Raw genomic sequence first — 19,609 nt, forward strand, 5'->3', positions numbered from 1 at the left:
AGGCAAACCCACCAAAGGCGGGGAAAAAGGATCGAACTCGGAGACGGTCTTTCAGTACAAAAGCATCGGCTTTTAGGACAGTGAAAGATTCTGAGCCACATGGCGGTGCGCTGACGAAAAGTTCTGCACGCACACCGAAGCATATATATATATATATATATGCAGTTGAGGTAACAGATAGATGCATATATAGATGCATATTCATGTTTTGTCGTTCGTAGAGGGGCAGGTTAAATAAGCAATCGTCGTCGCTTTCCGGCTTGCCTTGGTCGCTCGAAAACAAAACAGAAAAGGTAGGCGAGAGCTGTGCAGTTTGGCGAAAGCGCAGCAGGTTGACGCGACTGAGTGTGTTGCGTTTCCTGATCGGAACACCGATGCTTGTCCGCGGGGTGCCCAAGTCATAAACAACGCACAGACGCAGGCTCTGGCGCATATATAGAGATTTATATTTATATATATATATATATAAATCTATATATATATATATATAAATATAAATTTATATATATAAATATATATATAAATATAAATCTCTATATATAAATCTATATATATATAAATATATATATATAAATATATATATATATAAATATATATATATATATATAAATATATATATATATATATATATACATACATACATACAAGAATTAGAGCAAACCTGTGGCATGCACACGTATTTGGATTCGTTTGGTAGGGATATGTAGATGTGTGCAGGAGGCTGGAGCCGGTCGAGACGCAGGAGTCAAGTATCTTTCGGTATGGACGACCTCTGGAATGAACCGAAGGCTCACGTCCGAGGTCGTCCGCTCCGAGGGTGGAGTGTTGAGGAGCTCTAAAGTGTGGCGGAATGCTCTCTGTCTGTCTCCATAGTCTCCCGGAGTTGCACACTTGTTTCTTCTTTCCCCGCACGCGCGTCCTGGAGAGGCTCCTGTTGTCCCTTCCAGCGAAGCGCAGGATGAAAACGAAACCGAGGAAGAAGGTCGAGCTTCGCGGCTCCGCTGCGCGTCTTCCCCGTGCGCCATGTCGCGCGCGAACAAGTGGAAGCAAACCAAGAACAGAAATAAGGGAGAGTTGGAGCGGCCGGGGAAGAAGCCGCGGAAAGTACGGGGAGGCCGCAAGCAAGAAGGAAAAACCAGTCGTGTGGGACCGGACAGAAGCGAAGCGGAAACAGGACATCCACGTCAGCTTCTCCTTCTTCTCATCTGCCTCTTGAAAGTCTGACAGTCCAGGGAAAAGGCAGAGCTCTCCTAGCGGCTCGCGCGGCATGCGCAGCGACCGCGAGCAAGGACGAACGAAAAATAAAGAATCAAGAGACGCAGGAAGCGGTTGCATTTGAGTGTCAAAAAAGGTCGCCTCTCCCACTTCATCCCTTTTCGAGAAAGAACATTCAGCCTGCGCAGCGGTCGGTCCCCACGTCGAGATACCCGTGGATGCATTCAGGCGTCTGTAGCCGTCCGAATCGCTGGATACTGTTCACGAATCTTTTTCGTGGCGTAATTAGGTTCGCGAACATTGACGGGTCGTTTTTGTCGTCCAGAAGTGGCTTTGAATTGCAGACTGTCAGGTAGGAAGAGACTCGACTTAACAGGAAGCCGCCGACGGATAGACAATTCTGCCTAAACCCAGTACACTTCTCGAGGTTCTGATGTAGACGCCACATTGCACGGATATGCTCGCATGTGCATACAGCTGCATTTACACGGGGTAGACAGTCGCTTGGCAACCAGCCGCGCACAACTGAATCGACGCCTGCGGCTACCGTGCACGGAAAAAAGCGAGAGCAGGGGAGCACTGGGGCTTCATCCTCGGTGGAGAGAGGCGATCATCCTGCTTGATGGCAAAACGAATGCACTTGGCACGTGCATAGAGATTTCATCTGCCTTGTGATTCAGCCTCAGAGTCTCTCAGCCGTCAGCGATCGAGGCAGCGCTGAGTCCGGCAGTCGAATGATGGACTCCGCGTCAGGAAAAGCGCCGGCGCTTTTCGCAGGAGATTTTCGCGTTCTGCAAAAAAGCAATGGGAGTAAGAATTCATCGAGGAGGCCCGCAAAACCTCGATTTTTGCGCTGGACCAACTGACGCGATCAAAGTTCACGAATGGCAAAACTTCGATTTTGCCACTGGATCCACTCACTCCACCAAAGTTTAGGAATGGTAAACCAGGCTTACATCGTGAAAGTTGTAATATAGGCATTCCCGTTTAGTGACGGAGTAAAGGTGCCCCGTGGCGAGGGGCACGCGCTTTTGAGGGAGCGTTGACGAAAGCTCTTGATGGGGATCCCAAAAAGACACGCGGCATGGAACGACCGGTATCCTTCGTTGACGCAACAGGTGGCGCAAGACAGTGAGTGCTCAGCCTTGTTTTTTCCAAGGAAAAGACACGAGCGGATACATGTTTCCTTGTTGAACCAAAATCCTTTCGGATGATGTTTTCTAGACCGAAACAACTACGAGCAAGCCCCCAGTCAAGGACTTCCGCGGGAGAACCGGCCGGGTCCTCTCAAGGAAACTTGCCAAGGGCGAAGTGGGAAGGGCGTATTTTCCTCGAGACAAGACCTGAGACGAAAAACCACGCGGGCTCTGTCTCATGTGTGGTCTATACATACTGTAGAATGAGGGAAGATTCGGAGGAAACACACGGGATCAACGCTACGGGGTCACCGGTTTGTGGTGACTCTCCGGGCAGATTGAAGAGTCGCCCGACCGAGCCGTGCAAGCGAGAATTACGAGCACAGATAGGAAGGGCGAAAGGGCATATTCTGAAACCTGCGGAGAGAACACGATTGTAAGCACGGACGCCTTGGTCGAAATCCGCGAAGAACAAATTGTGCTTGAGTTTAGGAGTGAAAATGTTCGGCATGGGCCACCGGCAGCCGTGTCGTCTCCCACGGAACAGGGCGCGGCCCAATGCAGCGGTTTCGATGCTAGGCGAACAAGCAGTAAGATGGCAAAAGACAGGGACGGACTCGATCTGCATGCGTTTATTCAGTTTGCCAACCTCCTCTAAAATAACGGTACTTCATGCACGGCAGAGGCTGCTGTTCTGTCGGCCAACACTGAGAATAAACCGTCTAACCGTCCACCTCGGAGCGCCGAGGCACGCCGGCGGGAAGAAGCACACACACGAGACGAAGGTAAATATAAAAGACGGGCCGCCCAGTGCTTTTCTTCCCTCTGCAGGCTGATGGAATTCTTGGTCCCGCCTTGATCTCGTTCCCTCTACGAGGGTTTTATTTTCGAGAGGATACCAACAATGATCGGGGAAAGAGGCTGCCGTGGAGTGTCCTGCGAGCTGGCTTGGCTCAGCCCCATTGAGGGAGAGCAGACCACGATAGAGAGGGGCCCCTCTTCTACCCAGAAACTGTCACCTTTTCTGCGGCCCGGAAGTTCCGGCATACTGCCTTGACATCCAGCGACAACTGATTCACAGCGATGACCACCACACTCCTCCCGAAAACGCCTCTCGGTGGAGAGACTGTCGGACACCGTCGCGGTTTTTGCGTTGTGTCAGTGACTTTTATTGATGCTCGTACCGTAGAGCTCTCGACCTGCGTTTTTCGCGCAGTCTGTAAGGAATAGGTCTGTCTTGAATGTGCCTTTCTCGAATGTGCCGTCCGAAGCGAAGACGTTTTTCTTAGGTGGAGGTGCAGTCGTAGACCTTCCGCTCAGTGCCACTACCCAGTGTTATTCACGATGCGAGTTAAAACACCTTCGTACACGGGGGCGCGATAGTGTGTATGCGTGCTACAAATACGTATGGGCTCTCCTTGCTTGCGTCGGTCTCTCTGCTGTGAGTCTCTTTAGAAGACAGGGTCTAACCTGGAGGGTGCATTTCAGTTCGCCGGCCATTGACTATAACGGTCCTGGATCTTGCAGCCTACAGCAGCGATTAGCGTTTCGCTGAGCGCTGCAGTTGCCTTGTGAAACTAGCAACACGAGTCCTGCCCAAGAAATTGATCATGCACGGAAGTTCGGCAACGGGGACAAAGGAGTCAAGTTTTTCCTGTCGTCGCAAGGCCCATGAACACACAAGATTTGTTCAGACAGCTCCCCCAGCGGAGGAAGGGCTGACTCTCTGTAGGGAGCTCAGCCCAAGTTTTGAACACGTGCCATCAACATACCGAAAGGGCACACCAACCGCACGCACGAACCGCTAGGTGAACCCAATCAACCCATAAAAAATTTTGCAGCGATAACTCCACACCAAAGGGCTGAATCATCATCGCCAACGTTGAGACTGAGGGCACACCTGCATCCATCGACGACATGGAGTCTTCGCATTCCTGCTGAATAAACTGTCTTTTCACTCCGACACCTGGGACCCGGCAACTTAGTGTAGGCTTCCACGTGTAACCTGGAACGCGGTCAAAGTCGCATTCAGATTTCCTTTCCTTTGAGAATGCCTTGCGTAAACGACTGTATGAGCCGGAGCGCTCGAACAGCTTAACACCGCTTGCTCGGAGTGGCTTCGCCCCCAAGGTCACGGTTCCACAGAGTGGAAGGCAGGCCGGCAAACGCATCAGGAGATTCTCTGTGGTATTCAGATCCTTGGAGTTGTGCCGGGGTCAAGGGATACATGCCCTGGGTAGTCGAATCCCTGTGAATTAGGGTGCAGTAGCCGCAGTGGGCGAAATGCTGGCTGGCCGGTACTGTCGTGTTACATGAGAGACGGGAAGCGTCAACCGGTTGCACCACATTGATGCCCGGATCTCTGCCGTCACTCCGCGACATTTTGTCAAAATTGGAAAAAGTTCCCACGAAAAAGGCAATTGGAAAACTCAGGAAGCCGCCCACTACACTGATTGGCTAAAAAACTGAGGAGAAGGTCGCTGCCGAACGAAATAAACGGTGCCGGCAGCGTGATTGGGCCAGTCGAGGCGCTACGAGCGAAGATGTGCCATCCGTTGCAGCATCGACTCGGGCAAGGAACCAGCGAGGTGTGCCGCGCTCGCTTGCTCATCTAACGGGCGGGATCGTCTAATTAGCATGCGCCGATTCGGTGAATAGGCAGCCATGCAACGCCTGTCGTGAAGCCGACGGCAAGAATGGGAAAATAAGGTTCAGCTTTCATACAAGCATCTGGAACGCAGATATGCAAACGTGTCCAGAGGGCGTCGGACCGCTGTCCTGACGGGAGTTAGTACTGTTCTAGAACTGGTAGTTTCGCGACTGCTGTCTGTGCTGTCGCAAAGTGCAACACGCAGTGCAAGCCGGAAAACTGTCAACGGACAGTGCTTAATGTGCTTCACAAAATTATCCGTGTTTCGTCCTTTCACAACGGGGAAACGTTTTTCGTTGAGAGAGCTTGAATTCTAATGGCGCCTCAGTTCGCTGCGTACTTTTTTATCCCACTTGAACGGATGCTGAGCGGTTAAGCTAGCCGCCGGCACACACCTCCTGTGCGTGCTCGGAGGTGTGCCGCAACAGTTAGTACCTCGCGCTTGGAAGTATTTTCAGTCTCGTTTTAGAAGACGTCGTGCGGCGAATGTGCGAATGTTCGCTACAGAAAGCTTTGCAAAGGACGTACCTGGGAGTTTCGCGTCTGGGAAAGGTTTTGGCTCGTCTTGCCGCCCCCATTTAACGCAAAGGACACAGTAGCAGTGGCCTCAGCCAGGCGATTGGACACATCCTCCTGAGTCTGTGAGAAGGTACATTTTATGGCTTTGCTGGTCCACCATTTTTTCAAAATATGGGGTCAAGAGTACGGGTGAGCTCTTCTCAAGTGGCGTTCCTGAGAAAACCAGAGGAATGTTTCTTGGTAAGCCCACATTCCATCTTTCAACTGAATCGTACGGATGGCTTCTGCTGCACATTGCGCTCTTGTCTAGCTCTGGCTGTCCAGAAGGCTCAGTAAAACGACGTGTACATCACTGAGGCACACCTTCCAGCCGAGCGCTACCCGCGTGGTGCAGCGTTCCAGGCTCTAGGAACATCGCAGATCATCTAGAGAAAACGCAATTGAACGGCCAGTTGTTTTGTTGGGAACCTGGCATCGAAAGTAGCAAGCGAGTGACGCCGTTTTTTTCGCGTACGTTCATGCTGAAATCCACAGTACTCGCTCCCTTAGATGTCGCCGCCAACCCCCCAAAACAGTTCCGGAAAGTCTAGCCTCCCGGGAATGTTGACTGCCGGCAGTGGAGCTGTCCCAAAGGAAATGATGGATATTTCGAGCATTCCCCTGTATGGCACAGGAGCTCTGAGTTGTGCCAGGGTCCCCATTCCCACGGGGTCTCCCCAAAATATTTCCCCTGTCGCCTTTGTGACGGCAATAACAACTCTAGTTGCTAGCAGTAGGACACTTTGTCAATTGACCGTGGCTCTGGCTGGCGGGGATTGCCGATTTAACGTTGCCTTTTCGTGTCCCTCTTCGAGGTTCTCTGTGCTCTGGTATCACGACGTAGCGTCGACATCAAACACTAGCGGGCTGTGGCAGCTGGTCTAGTAAGCAACCAAGAAGTAGGGCGAAACACTAGATTTTTTCACCTCCAAGCAAAACCCGAATTGACGAGGACGCAGTATGAGCAGGGTATGCATAACGGAATTACCGTGGCTCTCTCTCAGACGCCGGCGAGGGTCATTTGACCCGTTATCCAAGAGAGAACTAGTTCGATAGAAACGCAGCTTTTTGGTGGTTCGCACGAATACCGTAGCCGCTCCGCCGAAAGAAAGGAGGCTTCTAAAAGAGCGACTAGGGAAAGTTTCCACAGTAAGGTCCTTTACGAAAAGAACGACGAGCAGTCGATTGTAGTGTGCACCGAGCATGCTCGATTCCGTTGTCGATACGGCAGCGCCAGGTCACGATTTCGGCCCCCGTGCAACGCCCTTTTCATTAATATTGTTCTACATTCAGCTCTGTATGAATTGAATTTTCGACTTTCTAGCACACAGCCCACACATTTGCCTAACTGCTTACTGGCATCTCGTGTAATTTTTCGTGTTGTTGACCTTATTTGCCGCCTACTCAAATCCAGAAAAATGAAGCTTGCCTTTTCAGCCGCTTGTGTTGCGGCTCTATCGTCGGAGACTTTGGTCAAACTCGCGTTGGCAAACCCAGGAGGTAAGGGTTACATCGCGGATAACAGTCGCAGTCAAAACGTCGAGACAACCGGAACCAGCAACGACTCTACGACAAGGACCGGCGTTGCCGCCGTTGTGGTTTTGACATAAGGCTGCCCGTCAAAACCGTTGATTGTGCCTGTCACACCGCCTGGTGGAAGCTAAACCGTGCCTCAAGAACACACATTCTGTGTTGCCTGTACCTGTTCTCAGTCCCTCCGGTGCCATCCTGTCCACCAGGTTTCGCGTTGGAACAGAGAGGTTGCGTGAGGACCAGACAGGTTCCACCCATTATGCGGTGCGCGAAGAAGTCTGTTTTGGCGGGGAACGAATGCGTGGCAACAGACTATGCTCCAAGCGTCGAGGTGTGCCCCGAGGGCTTCATCGAGAAAAACCGCAAATGCCGGAGAGTTATCAACGCCCAACCAGAACTCGGCTGTAAACCGGGTTTTACATTGCAGAACGGTGGCGATTGCATCCGAGTCGTAGAGGACGACATCATCACCCGCTGCCCTCCAAAGAGCAAACACACCAGCAAGGGATGTGTGACCGTGGAGAAACTCGACGCTGTTCCCAGTAAGCCTGCGCAGCACGAATAGTGGGAAGGCACACGCATACCGACCTCTTTTGTGTTTCCGTGTTGCTGTACGGCATACAGACTGCCCACCAGGCTACGAGCTGAAGAAGAACGCATGCATCAGGGTGGAGGACATTGAACCGGTCCCTTCGTGTCCCCAGGGATTCAGGATTGAAAAAGGGGCGTGCGTCCGTACAGGTGCAGTGCCGCCTAAAGTCTCGTGCCCCAAAGGGTATAAACGACAAGACAATGGATGCGTACTTTTCGAGAAGTATGACCTCGACGCATTTTGCCCAGAAGGAGAATACGACGGGTAAGCCAGTCAGCACAGAAAGAAACCCGACCTTGCTGCCACGGGTTCCACAACATCAATCTTTCGTGGTTTGGTGCACACCACTAAGGTATAGCTGGGCGAGAACTATGCATCCCATCAGATGGCCGCTTAAGTGTCCACTCACGCGAATGCTGGGAAGATTGATAGTGGCCACAACTTTTCACTCGAGACATTACACCAGCTTGCAAACGTGTACTAGTATTTAAGAGGCAGCAGATCATGTACGAAAACAAGGCATGAAACGTGTGCACGCCTCATATATGACGCGTCAATGTGTAAGACAAAGCAGGATTTCACTGCTGGGGCGATATACCGTGTGGTGGTGCCATGTGACAGGAAGAAGCACTGCCGCAAAGTTACGCTGCAACCGCCTCTTCCCCACTGTCCTCCTGGATTCACTTTCGAGAACGGCGAGTGCGTTCGCGTCCAGGAGGATATTGCGAGGCTGGAGTGTGACAAAGGATTTGCCCTGCACGGGAACAGATGCGTGAAGGAGATTACGGTCGCCGCGGAACTTCAGTGCCCGCCCGGCGCGATGTTGATGAAAGACAAGTGCGTGACTTTGACGACAGAAAAACCTGCTCTTACATGTCCAGATAAGTTTATCATGGCGGACGGGATCTGCAAGAGCGCAGATGTTCGACCTGCGGAATTTTCGTGTCCCAAGGGCTATACAATAGACAGAGTAACCGGTGGATGCACCCGATCTACCACGGCAAAACCCGCGCTTTCTTGTGAACGTGGAGAGCTGAAAAAAGGAGAATGTTCCATGATACAGACAGTCCCCGCAGAAACCGCCTGCATCTCCGGCGGAACGCTGACACCTGAAGGATGTCTCTTCGTCGACACAGCTCCTCTCAGCCACAGATGTGGCACGAACTTCAAAATGGACATCAAGGGCCAATGTTCGACAGTCGAGACCATCGAACCTGAGTACATTTGCCCTCCGGGGTTCGTTCGATCCGGAACCAAAAAGGCCACATGCGAGAGATTCCTGACTTCCCCGCCAGCTATCAAGTGCCCGGCGGGTTTTGAACCAGCCGGCACGAAGTGCATGAAGACGACGCTCGTCGAGCCCATAGCCGCCTGCCCTCAAGGGTTTGTTTTCCACGAAGGCGCTTGTATCCCCTACAAGGCGAACGGCAAGAAGAAGCTGTAGGACGTCTGAAAAGATATGCAAGCTTGCGTTCCTCCGAGATTCCCCACCCAGCCCCTCCCCCTCCTCCCCCTCCTCCCCCGCCTTCTGAAGTACCGTTCTGTATCTACAATACGTGTTGACACGTCAGATGTCGCTGAAGTTTGTGTCTTTCGGTATTTGATTCCGGGTTTGAAGCGTTTTTAGTTGATCGCATTTCCCCAGCAATTGTCGCGAGAGACGCGCGACGTGCATTTGACAAAGTCCGTGACCAATGAGTAATGGTCGGAGCACGGCCAGAGCTGCAAGCACAACACCAGAAACAAAGCGTAAGCGCTTTATACGGCCGTGGTCCATCCCTTGCGACAGGAGAACCCTACGACACATACGTCAGTACACATTTTTCAGTGGTTCGTACTGCACTGCACGACCACCTCCGCTATTTCTGGCTAGCCTTCGTGTACAGGACTGAGGTGCTCTCTTGGCACCCAGAGGAGGCGCACGGAGACGATAGCTCGCGAACTCACTTTGTTTGGGCAGCATCCATTAGACTTGGCCCTCGCCAACGCCGGCAGCTGATAGATGCGCGCTACCTGCAGTTCATCCCCAGATGAAGGAGCACCACATGGACTGGGGATCTATGTGACCATGAAGCGAAGTTGGTTCCGTTAACGACACACACATATATCTAGCAATCCGTGCACATGCATCTGGTGGACAAGACCAACCACACTCACCCACACACGTCTTTTATGCATCTCCATCGACGCGTCCTCTACATGGAAGACCTGTCGACACAGCCTCCTTTTTTTTGGTGTTGCCTCGAGTAATCGTCACAACCGACTGTGGAAATTGTCGTTCACTGAGATCTCGTTTCGGTCGCCAGCAGCTTACGTCTAGAGCTTTTGAATGGTAAAAGATGTAATCTATACAGCCCTTTTGCCACCCGTGGTAAGCGGTAAAGGCAGGTTCCTCCATTACCACCTGTGGCGCATGGGTTGATGCCCCGGGTGCTTTGCCTGAAGAGAAAGAACAGTAACATACGTTTCAAGCCGCAGAATACGATAGATGTCACCGCCGGACACAGTAAACACCGGGGCATTTGACCGTTTTCCCCCGTGTAATGCTGCCTAGGAACAGAAAGAATGCCCGCGTCCCGCGCACACATCCCCACCCTAACAGCGCGAACAGATTTTGTGGCGGATTGCTGCCTTCCGACATATCTATCTGCGGGTGGTCTCATGGTGAGGGCGTTTGTTGAGTTCTAGTGTTTGAAGAGTAGGGTAGGCTGGTCTGTGTTTTTTCACCGTTTCGTTTCCTTTCGTTCCCCGCTCGTTTTTCTTTTTTTCCGACTGGATAGACACAAAAGCGACTTTCCGAGCGCTGACCGCAGATGCTCGTTCCCGTCTCCCCCTCCCCCCGCCTATATTCGATTTTTCTTTTGCGATATGTTTGGCCGCTTTTTGGTCGGTCCCGTCGCGCCTCTGCCGCTTACTGTCGAAGGTGGGCAGTGCGTAGGCGCTGTTGAACTGGAGAGGCAGGGTGATGACGGCATTCGAAGCCGCATCCCCTCTGGACCTCCTCAGCTGATCCTCACTGGAACCGCCGGGGGAGGACGTGGATCTCGTCAAGCGTGGCGCCCAGAGTGAGTCGAACACAGGCATATTTTCGAGAACTTTGTGTAGGTCCTGGAGCCACTGCTGAGAGCCGGCAGGCTTTACGGTTTTCAGCGAGGGGCCCGACGCGCCGCCTTTCTCCTTTTGCGAGGCCGCGCAGCTCGAGTTCGCGGGATCGGCCAGCCCACGTGGGACGCTGTGCGAATGGTGGAAAGGTGGATTTCCTCGGCTTGTGACAAAGCGATCTGGGTCGAGGCTGCTCAAGATTTGTGACTCTAAAGGAGAGCTGCAGCGTTGTCACCCGCAGTCGCCCACACACACAGAGACAACCACACGACTCGCAGATGCAGCGACAGATTAAAAGGGTCTGTCCCTGCCTGAGCGAAAGACGAGATTCGATTTCGTTTCGGATGAAGGGGTGCACGAAGAGGTAACTCAAAAAAAGAGAAACGCCTCCGCACACAGAACGTCTCAGGTCGAGAGTCGGCGCCCCCACCGCGGCTGGCTTTCCGGTACTTCTCACGCGCCTACCCACGAACTGACCCCTACCCGTGCTCGCTTATTGCATCCAGCGACACACAAACACCTCGATACACCCATGTAATTTGCATACGCTTATGCAGATGCTGTACACACAAATACGCCCACATGCAAGATATATATATATATATATAGGTGTATACGTAGGTCTACGCAAGTTTGTCTACGAGTCTGAGATCATAATGGGGCGGTACGGACCACATGCGTTTCGTTTTTAGCATCTCTCGACGCATGAGGTTTTGCTCACCTGACAACGGTCGCGCCTCTGCCGTGGTAGCCGTTTGCATCCATCCGGTACGCGTGTCGCTCCATCAGAAACTGCCCTGAAGAAGATCCGACACACGGCGAAAGCGCGCTCGTACCCAAACGTCGAGCGCCATCGTTCTCCTTGCTCCGCGGGAAAACTTTGTGGCCTAGCATGACGTTTACGCATCTACAGTTATGCATGCAACTGGCTGTATATATTTCCGTAATGACAGATAGCCCCGGTTAGATCGCCACCTTGTGGGTTCCCGGAGAAACTACAGATGAGCCTTGCGACCTGCGGCTCGGAGGCCGCGCACAGAAATGTAAAAGATTGGGATTTTCGCACGCAAACTGTGGACTGTACCTGAGAGTTTCCGGTGGTCGAGACCGGCAAAGTCGAAAGTTCCACGAAGCACGAGTTGGTAGAGAGGCGACTGGGGCGTGAAATTGAAATCTCCGCAGAGCAGGACGTCGACAAGCAACTCGGCATCATCGAGCAGGTCGTCGGCGTCTCGCGCCTGGTCGCCCGCCTCCAACGGCGAGAGAGGCAGCGGGCGACAAATCCCGCTCCTCGCGACACACGCGGTGTCCGCCTCTGGTGCGTCGAACGCCTCGCGCCCCTGACTCGCTGTCTCGCGCGCGTCTGACCCTCTCGCGCTGCCACTGTGGGCACTCTTTGACGCACCTCGTTGCGTCTCTCGGAGCTTCGCGTTGATCATCGCGAGTGCTCGGCGTCGCAAGTCGCAGACCTCCTGAAGAAGAAGAAGCAGCTGCGCAAGCTTGACGTCCCCGCGTCGACTGTTAAACAGGAGATGCGTGTTTGCGACAATGACCATCCGGGGCAGGGTTTGTGCAGCGGGGAGACTCGCGCGACTGTCTCCGGAGCACCCGCGGGAATATCGCGGCTTCGCAGGGGCTCCCTGGGGGTCTGCCGCGCGGCGGCGCTTTGAAGAGGAAGGCTCAGAAGAGAAGGTCTCGCCTGGCGCTTCCGGGCAGCTGTCGTGGCGCACGAGGCATGGAGCTACCAAGGCCCCGCGCGAGGAGGAAGATCGCGGCACGGCAGACACCTCGGGCGGCTCCGACTGCGAACGACCCAAGGCGCTGCGGTCCTCGCCAACTTCCGCCCCGTCCAGACGCTCTCGGAGAAGCACCACCAGACCCACTTGAGGTTTGTCAATCAAACTGACGCAAACACAAAACATAAAACACCCGCCTTTGTCACAGCACAACTCTTTACTCCATGAACATATGGCGTAGGCAAGAACGCACACCTTTCTACTGGAGATGACGCAGCAAAGAGGCAGAACAACGCACACTGGCTTCACCTCGAAAGACTTGGGGAAAGAGTGCCACAGCCCGTCTCTTGACATAAATATCCATAGCGAGATGGACCTACCAGTGAACGCCTATGAGAATGACACGTTTACGTGAGAGAAACGGACGACGAGTGCCTGCTTGTAAGGATCTACACGTGCAAAAACACACCTTTTGCTGTGTTGCCGGAATTCGATGCTGCGCTGCTCAAGCAACTCAAATCGCTCGCGCATCCAGAAAGTCCCGACGCCGTCTGCTCGCCCTTGCGTCTTTTGCTTGTAGACGCCGTCATAGCCCAGAGAGCGGAAGAACTGGAAAACGGAGACGGGCAAATTAAGTTAGACATGCACTCAAGCGAAGCAGGTGGAGAAACAGGTGACTTGCGCGGGACATCCGCACGTCTCAAACACAATAGAGCGAAAGCCACAAAGGTCTCCCTCTATACGGGCGAGCATGTTAGCCTGTAGAGACAGCACATGCCTCGTGACACCACCCAAACCACGACCCCGTCGAACCGGGGCCCAAAACGCCCTCTACCGAAACTGCTTCCCAAAAGACGAACCGTATACATCCAAATAAAGGAGAATGAATACAGCCCGGCGTTTACTTTTGTGCTCACATATACGCATGCACACAGACACACACATGTGCCTCTCTACCGATACATACATACCTATATTTATATGTAGAAAGATGCGTCTATATATACATATATCTACATATATCTATATCTATATCTGCATATATATATCTACATATCTGCATATATATATATATATATATATATCTACATATGTATTTGCATGTGTAAGCAATTTGGGCGCCGAGGTCGCTGGAACGTGAGTGTGTCTTCCCAGCAGTGGACGACTTTCCCTTTGAAACTGGTTTCTGAAAACTCACCGGCAGGAAGCGTTTTCGGTAGTGCGACGCGTCCAGCTCCTGCAAGCAGCAGATGGCTGGTCGGTGGCGGCGAATTTCGCCTTCAATCACGTTCACTCTGCTTGCCCACTTTACGATGTTCTGATCCTGAAAAACACCGAAACGGGAAAAAAGTTTATCACAAGACACAGACAGACATGTCAACCCCCCGACATATCTGTCTCCACGCGCGACTCCATATGCATATATATATATATATGTACACCCCGATAGAGACAGAAAAAAGAAGGGAAGCCATATATCTGCACACGAAAATATTCATTGACTATATATATATATATATATATATATATATACATACACGTGCATTGACACAGGTATAGATATATGCGTAGTGGGCTATACATTTGCACATACTGTACAGAGATGTATGAACCGGATTATATTGCTCTTGAATTCAAGATCCGAGGGCTGCAAACTTGGTTACCAGGTAGCGGTATTTGTAATCTGTTAAAGATTCAGCGAGGACGTTGAAAGTCATGACGCGCATGGCCCATTCGTCGCTGTTTCTCGTTTGCTGGCTGTCGTGGTTTGTCACCGAGGCCGTGTTGTTCCCCACGCTCTGACGGTTTCTTGGCGCCTCATCTATGTCTCGGTCTACGTCGTTTCCAGTCCGACCGTCGCGAGACTCTCCACTGTGGCGACACGTCTGTGGTGAGGCGTTCCCTCGTCCCTGAGTTGCTCGACGCAGGTGAGACTCGACTTCGCGCTTTAGCTTGCGGACGTCTAGCCAACTCCGCGAAGAGTCGTCGGGTTTACACAACCCACACGCGTCGCCAGGTTGCGAAGGCGAGAGGTAAGAAGAGAGCGGCGAGAGCGAGGCAGAAGTCGACGCCGACAACGGGTGTGCGTGGAGGACCACGACGCCTTCGGGGGTCGGCGTGCGCGTCGGTTGGTCTCTCAGTTTTCTTTCTCTCTCGCGTTTCTGTGCGGCTTCGCTCTTCTGCGACGCCCGACTCCGTCGCGCGTCCTCAGTCTTCTCTCGATCGGCCTTCTGCGACACACTCCGGCCTGCACTTGGACCGTCAGCTTCCCGTTCGCCTTGGAGATCGCCTGTGCATGCCGAAGCCGACGGACCTGTATCCGCGTTCTGCTTGCGCTCACCGGAAGAAGACAGAGGCGGCGACGCACAAGGAGGCGACGGCGAAGACAAGGGTGGCAGCGAGACTGACGAAGCCGCGCGGGTGTGCGTGCCGGGGTCAGTACAGGCGAATGCTGCAGGGAGCACAGAGGAGGAAAAGGCGCGCCTTAACCACCTGCCGACTGAGGAAGACGCCATCGCTGGAGCAGAGACTCGGCGCTGGAGAATCGAGGAAAACGGAGACTGAGTAGATGGACATGAAGCCGAGGAAGACTGCCCTTGTGAAGACTGGAGAGGGGAAGAAGACGAAGGAATCGCAGGGAGAGGCGGCAAAAGCGCGCGCGGCGCAGAGCGAGACGCCGAAAAAAAGAGAGAACAGGCGGGCGTGCGTGGGGTCGGTACAGCGGAACGAATACGGGCAGCCGGCTGCGAAGCAAGGCGTCTCCTGGAGTCGGATAAGAAAGGGCGAAAACCCAAGGCGAGAGCAGGGTGTCTGAGCGCCGGCGGTACCAGGCTGTTCCGGCTCTTTCCGGACTGCGGGAAACCTTCAGGCAGAGGCGGGGAAGGCGCGTGCGCACTAGGGAGAAGCGCGTAGGACGGGCGCGGCAAATATCGGGTGTACCGACACCCCGGGCCGTGCCTGATGGACGACGGAAAGGAAGGGGGAAACGAAGCAGAGACAGGGAGAGAGCAGCTCCGGGAAAGGAAGGCGATCAACGGAGCGGCGAAAGGGAGACGAAAAATGAAAAACAGTGGAGGGACCAAAATTCTGCTGCAACTCGAACAGCGAAGAAAGGAGGGCAGCGCCATCCTTACTTGCTGCGATGCAATCCTCCGCCACGAAAGGAGTGAAGCCGAAAGCACCAGCAACCGAGAGAGCACAAAGAGCAAGGAACGGCAGCAAGGCATCTAACGCGAAAAGTGTCACGAGAGGCGCACGTTGACATGTCCCCGACAGGGCGAAGAAACGGGCGAAAAAGAAAATCACGGTCCAAGACAGGGCGACGCGCGAGCTCCGCGACAGACGCCATCACGAGCAGCAAGCTGAAGAGGTGTATCCAGCACTGCACGTCCTATCGTCGACTCTCGCGACCTCTAGCTCAGCACGTGCGTGAAGAAACGCAGGAGAGAATATCCTGTTTCATGAGTCCGAGGAAAGAAGGTCAGTCCCGCAGCAAGAGCCACTCAGCGAACGTCTCGAGGAATTCTTGTCAAGCGAATTCGTGTAGTTCCACGCGACAGGCCCTCGCCAGAGCGAGCCGAGACAGACGGCGGAAGTGAGTGCGAAAATAGGGCAACGGGAGAGACAGAGAGATGTCCTGTAGAACATGAGGTTTGTTCAGACTGTTCGGCCTTTCTACGGAGAGCATACGGCCACGTGGAGTTCCCAAACAAAAGCGGAGAGCAAGCGGACAGTTGAAGAGTGGTGCAGCGCGTTTTCCGGTTTCCGGGCTACCCGGCGTTCATGCAGGTTGCTCGGCTTTTCCAGAGATAAAGAGAAAAACACACGAAACGGCGTTGCAGAGTGAGCGCCACGAATTCTCTGACTACACCGCCAAAACGCGCCGAGAAATCGGGAAAAACACGCAAACGACTTCCCAAGCTGGAAGATGGTCGGCCAGGGAATAGCGAGTTGAAACGTCAGAACTAACGAGACGCCAGTCGAAAACAAGACTTCGAAAACATACAGTAGGTGAGAAAGGTCGCCCAAGGCCGAAGAAACGACGTGAAAAAAGCATCGATTTTGAATGCTGGGGTGCTGAGAGAAGAGTCTCTACGAAAAACGCTGCCTCAGCTGTCCACACACTGGAAACTCGGACTGTTCTGGAAACGAGGCTGACCGCGAGGACTTGGTGCAGAATTTTCAGTTTTCGGCGCCTGCTTTGGCGAGTCTGCCTTGCTGTCGCTTTCACTGCCCATGAGAGAGAGGGAGGCCGGAGTCTCGCGGGAAAAAATCGACGGAACGGGGAGGAAACGGGAGGAAAAGGGCGAGCGCGCGAACGGCGGGGCGGCACCCAGCAACCTAGATCGCTGTCACAAGCTTGTCAGCTGAAATGGGAGAAACGAGCAAAGGCGCGGGACGTCCAGGCGAACGAAGCATGTCAGGAAACGTGCGCCTTTCTTCTTCCTTTCTCTCGACCGTTTTGGTTTCTGTGAGAGTCCCATGCGAGTTCCTGGACCGCGAGGCACGGCCGGCTCCCTCGTTCTGTTTCGAGGAACAGAACTCGGCGGAAAAACGCACAGAGCTGCACTGAGAGACAAGGCACTTGTCCCTTGTGCGGCTGGAAAAGGAAAGAAACTCCGGTTGATTTTTACAACGCAAAACCGAAACCTGTGCCGTTAGGTGTTCGGCCGCTGACAGCTCGTCCAGGAGAAAGCTGGAAATTCCGCGCTCATCCCCGTGTGTATGTGCACCATCGAGACAATGGGAAACCGGCGAAAATTGGGCGAAAATATGCGCCTTTTGGGGCACCTCGAGGGAAAGGGCAGGGAAAGACGGCAAAAGCGGCACCTCGCAGGTGAGTTTGCGAGTTTGCTGTGTGACAATCTCGTTTTGATTTACCGGGGAAACGCCGGAGCTTGTCATTTCAGGCTACTGAGAGAGAGGCGCCCGCCGAGCTGGTTGATGGAAACTGGGACAAAAGCCGTGCAACCGCCACAGACGCGGCGCGTCCAGAAGCGACGAAAACGCGAGGCTTCTCCACGTCCGTTTCTCTGTGGCTACCCGAAAAGACATCCGCACAGAAAAATCTTCACGTAGACTTCCGCAGCAAACTGCCTGCGGCTTTTTCCGTAGGTCGTTGGGTCTTTGGATAAAACAAACGCGTCACATCTTTCAGCGAGAGGGCATGACCCGCGTACTTTTCACGACACTTTTCTCAGCTGAGTCCCCCCGATTTCTGCTCGTGCTCTAGCTGGCTTCCTAGGAGTCAGTCTCCCGCTAGGAAAGTGTGGAAAACCCGCGCGGGAAAATCCGAGAGATACAGTCAAACACAGCAGGGGGGGGGGCGACAAAGGAGAGGACTCTTTCTTCCCGTTCCGTTTTCTCAGCGGCTACCCTCAACCCCGGGGGCTTGGGAAGAGCTCCGAGAAAGAGGCAGACACCAGCACACCTAGCGGCTGATATTACCAGCGCGCATTGCGCCTTGTGATGTGGCCTTCAAAACCTCGAAACGATGAGCCGATCTGCCGGGAGTTCCTCCCTGTGTCTGGCTGTTTCGAAAGGAACACGAAGATTCTTTCGTAGCTTTGAACATCCTCGAGTGAAGAGCGACCAGGCCGCTCGTACTGCTGTGGCTCCGCGACCAAAAACGAGCTAAGCAGGCTCGCTGGCACCCGCTGAGAGATGCTGCCGGCCTTAGAAAGATATGCATCTAAAGAACGCATTGAAAGGGACGAAAGGAAAGGCTAGCTATGATTCGAAGTTCTAGAGAGAGGAAAGAAGTAGCGAGGCTGAACAATGGACAGAGAGACATCGCTTGTCAATGAAGGGCGGGTGACACCACCACGTGCTCAGGGGCTGCGGTGAAAAGGGACTCCGGAAGCGCGAGAGCGAGTCTTCTTCTTTTCTGTGGTCTTGCGTCGAGGCACTTCAACATGGTAGCAAGAAACACTTTAAAAAAGCCATTTCTTTCCGGAAACACGCACCTGTCCGTTTTTAGGCTCTGCTGTCTGAACGCAGAGAAACACAACTATTTCGGTCCGGGCCAAGCCGCGACTCCCGACTCTGTGTTGGTCCTTACTCTTGAAGGGCACCGTGTTCGTAATCGTTTCTCTTACCTTACCGAAACTCGCTTTCGAGAAAATCCTGAAAAACAGGTTTTCTGAGGCCGTTTCCTCACAGCTGCCTCTTCAGAGGTATGTGGGCACTTCTATCGCTTGCGAGCGAGGAGCCCCTACGCGTACTCTCGCTTTGTGGCTCTCTTCTGGCCTTTCTAGCCCGCCGGATCCATCTCTCTTTTTTTCATTCTGTACTCGTTTCCTGTTTCATCTCCGTGAACAGCGGAACATCACCACCGAGCGTTGGTGCTACAGTGTACATACAGCACACATACCCGCTTGGGGCTTGCGCGACGAGGCGAGGGCAGGAACGCGCTGCAGCCAATCGAAGCACGAGTGTGTCTTTTCCTTTTTGCGAGGCGCACGGTTTGAGGCAAACGACGTTCCCCGATGAATATTTGCTTTTTTTACGGAACCGTCGCTATCTTTGTCTCTTCTTTTTGCAGCAGCCAGTCTGCGTTTTTCTCTGCAAATCTAAAGTTGCGGCAACGCGCACGGTCCGCATGAAGCACGCGGCGGAGACACCCGGGGGGGCATACCGTCTTCGTCCATTAACCGGTATGCGAGGGCCGAGGAGTCTTACGGGGTGCTGCGCTGAGGAGGGGGGAGAAACAGCGAGATAAAGAAAGGCGAGAGGGCTTTCCGATATTTGGCCCTCTTTTCTAGGGAGAGCGCGCGAGAGCGCCGTTCGCATGTGCGTGCAGGTCTTTCCTCTCTGTTTTTTCGGCTGCTTTCTGCGTTTTCCCGCTTCTCTCTCTGCTGAACGTCCGTTTTTCTGCCCGTGTTTCGCCCTTTCTTTGCGGCCCTCTCTCCGGCGTGTGTTCAGAGAGAGAGACAGGAGAGTCTTCTTCCTGTCCGAAGGACACTGAGTGCTTCCTCTCTCGTGTGTGGCGCGTGTGCCATCCCCGTCTCTGCAGCAATTTCGCCCCTGCCGTCAGGAGTCGGTCTCCATTTTCTGCGCCCTCGTGCTTCCTTTCTTTTCCGCAAAA

At 53.4% G+C, this 19,609-nt stretch overlaps 3 protein-coding genes across 3 annotated transcripts; 1 reads left to right on the forward strand and 2 right to left on the reverse strand.

Moving 5' to 3' along the window:
• Positions 1-4,114: 4,114 nt before the first annotated feature.
• Positions 4,115-4,733, reverse strand: NCLIV_020810 (conserved hypothetical protein; the record flags this gene model as incomplete). Its single annotated transcript, XM_003882277.1, has 2 exons — positions 4,115-4,388; positions 4,453-4,733. The coding sequence occupies 2 exons, from the start codon at positions 4,731-4,733 to the stop codon at positions 4,115-4,117; spliced, it is 555 nt and encodes a 184-aa protein (XP_003882326.1).
• Positions 4,734-6,977: 2,244 nt separating this feature from the next.
• On the forward strand, positions 6,978-9,128 carry NCLIV_020820 (putative oocyst wall protein COWP; the record flags this gene model as incomplete). Its single annotated transcript, XM_003882278.1, has 4 exons — positions 6,978-7,059; positions 7,272-7,634; positions 7,717-7,948; positions 8,306-9,128. The coding sequence occupies 4 exons, from the start codon at positions 6,978-6,980 to the stop codon at positions 9,126-9,128; spliced, it is 1,500 nt and encodes a 499-aa protein (XP_003882327.1).
• Positions 9,129-9,307: 179 nt separating this feature from the next.
• On the reverse strand, positions 9,308-15,038 carry NCLIV_020830 (endonuclease/exonuclease/phosphatase domain-containing protein; the record flags this gene model as incomplete). Its single annotated transcript, XM_003882279.1, has 8 exons — positions 9,308-9,406; positions 9,999-10,123; positions 10,600-11,006; positions 11,508-11,583; positions 11,871-12,688; positions 12,992-13,131; positions 13,721-13,846; positions 14,187-15,038. 8 exons carry the CDS (start codon positions 15,036-15,038, stop codon positions 9,308-9,310), a joined length of 2,643 nt encoding a protein of 880 aa, XP_003882328.1.
• Positions 15,039-19,609: the final 4,571 nt, after the last annotated feature.

This window comes from Neospora caninum, chromosome VIIa (genome assembly GCF_000208865.1).
Source record: "Neospora caninum Liverpool complete genome, chromosome VIIa".
In the NCBI taxonomy this organism is placed as follows: Eukaryota; Apicomplexa; class Conoidasida; order Eucoccidiorida; family Sarcocystidae; genus Neospora; species Neospora caninum.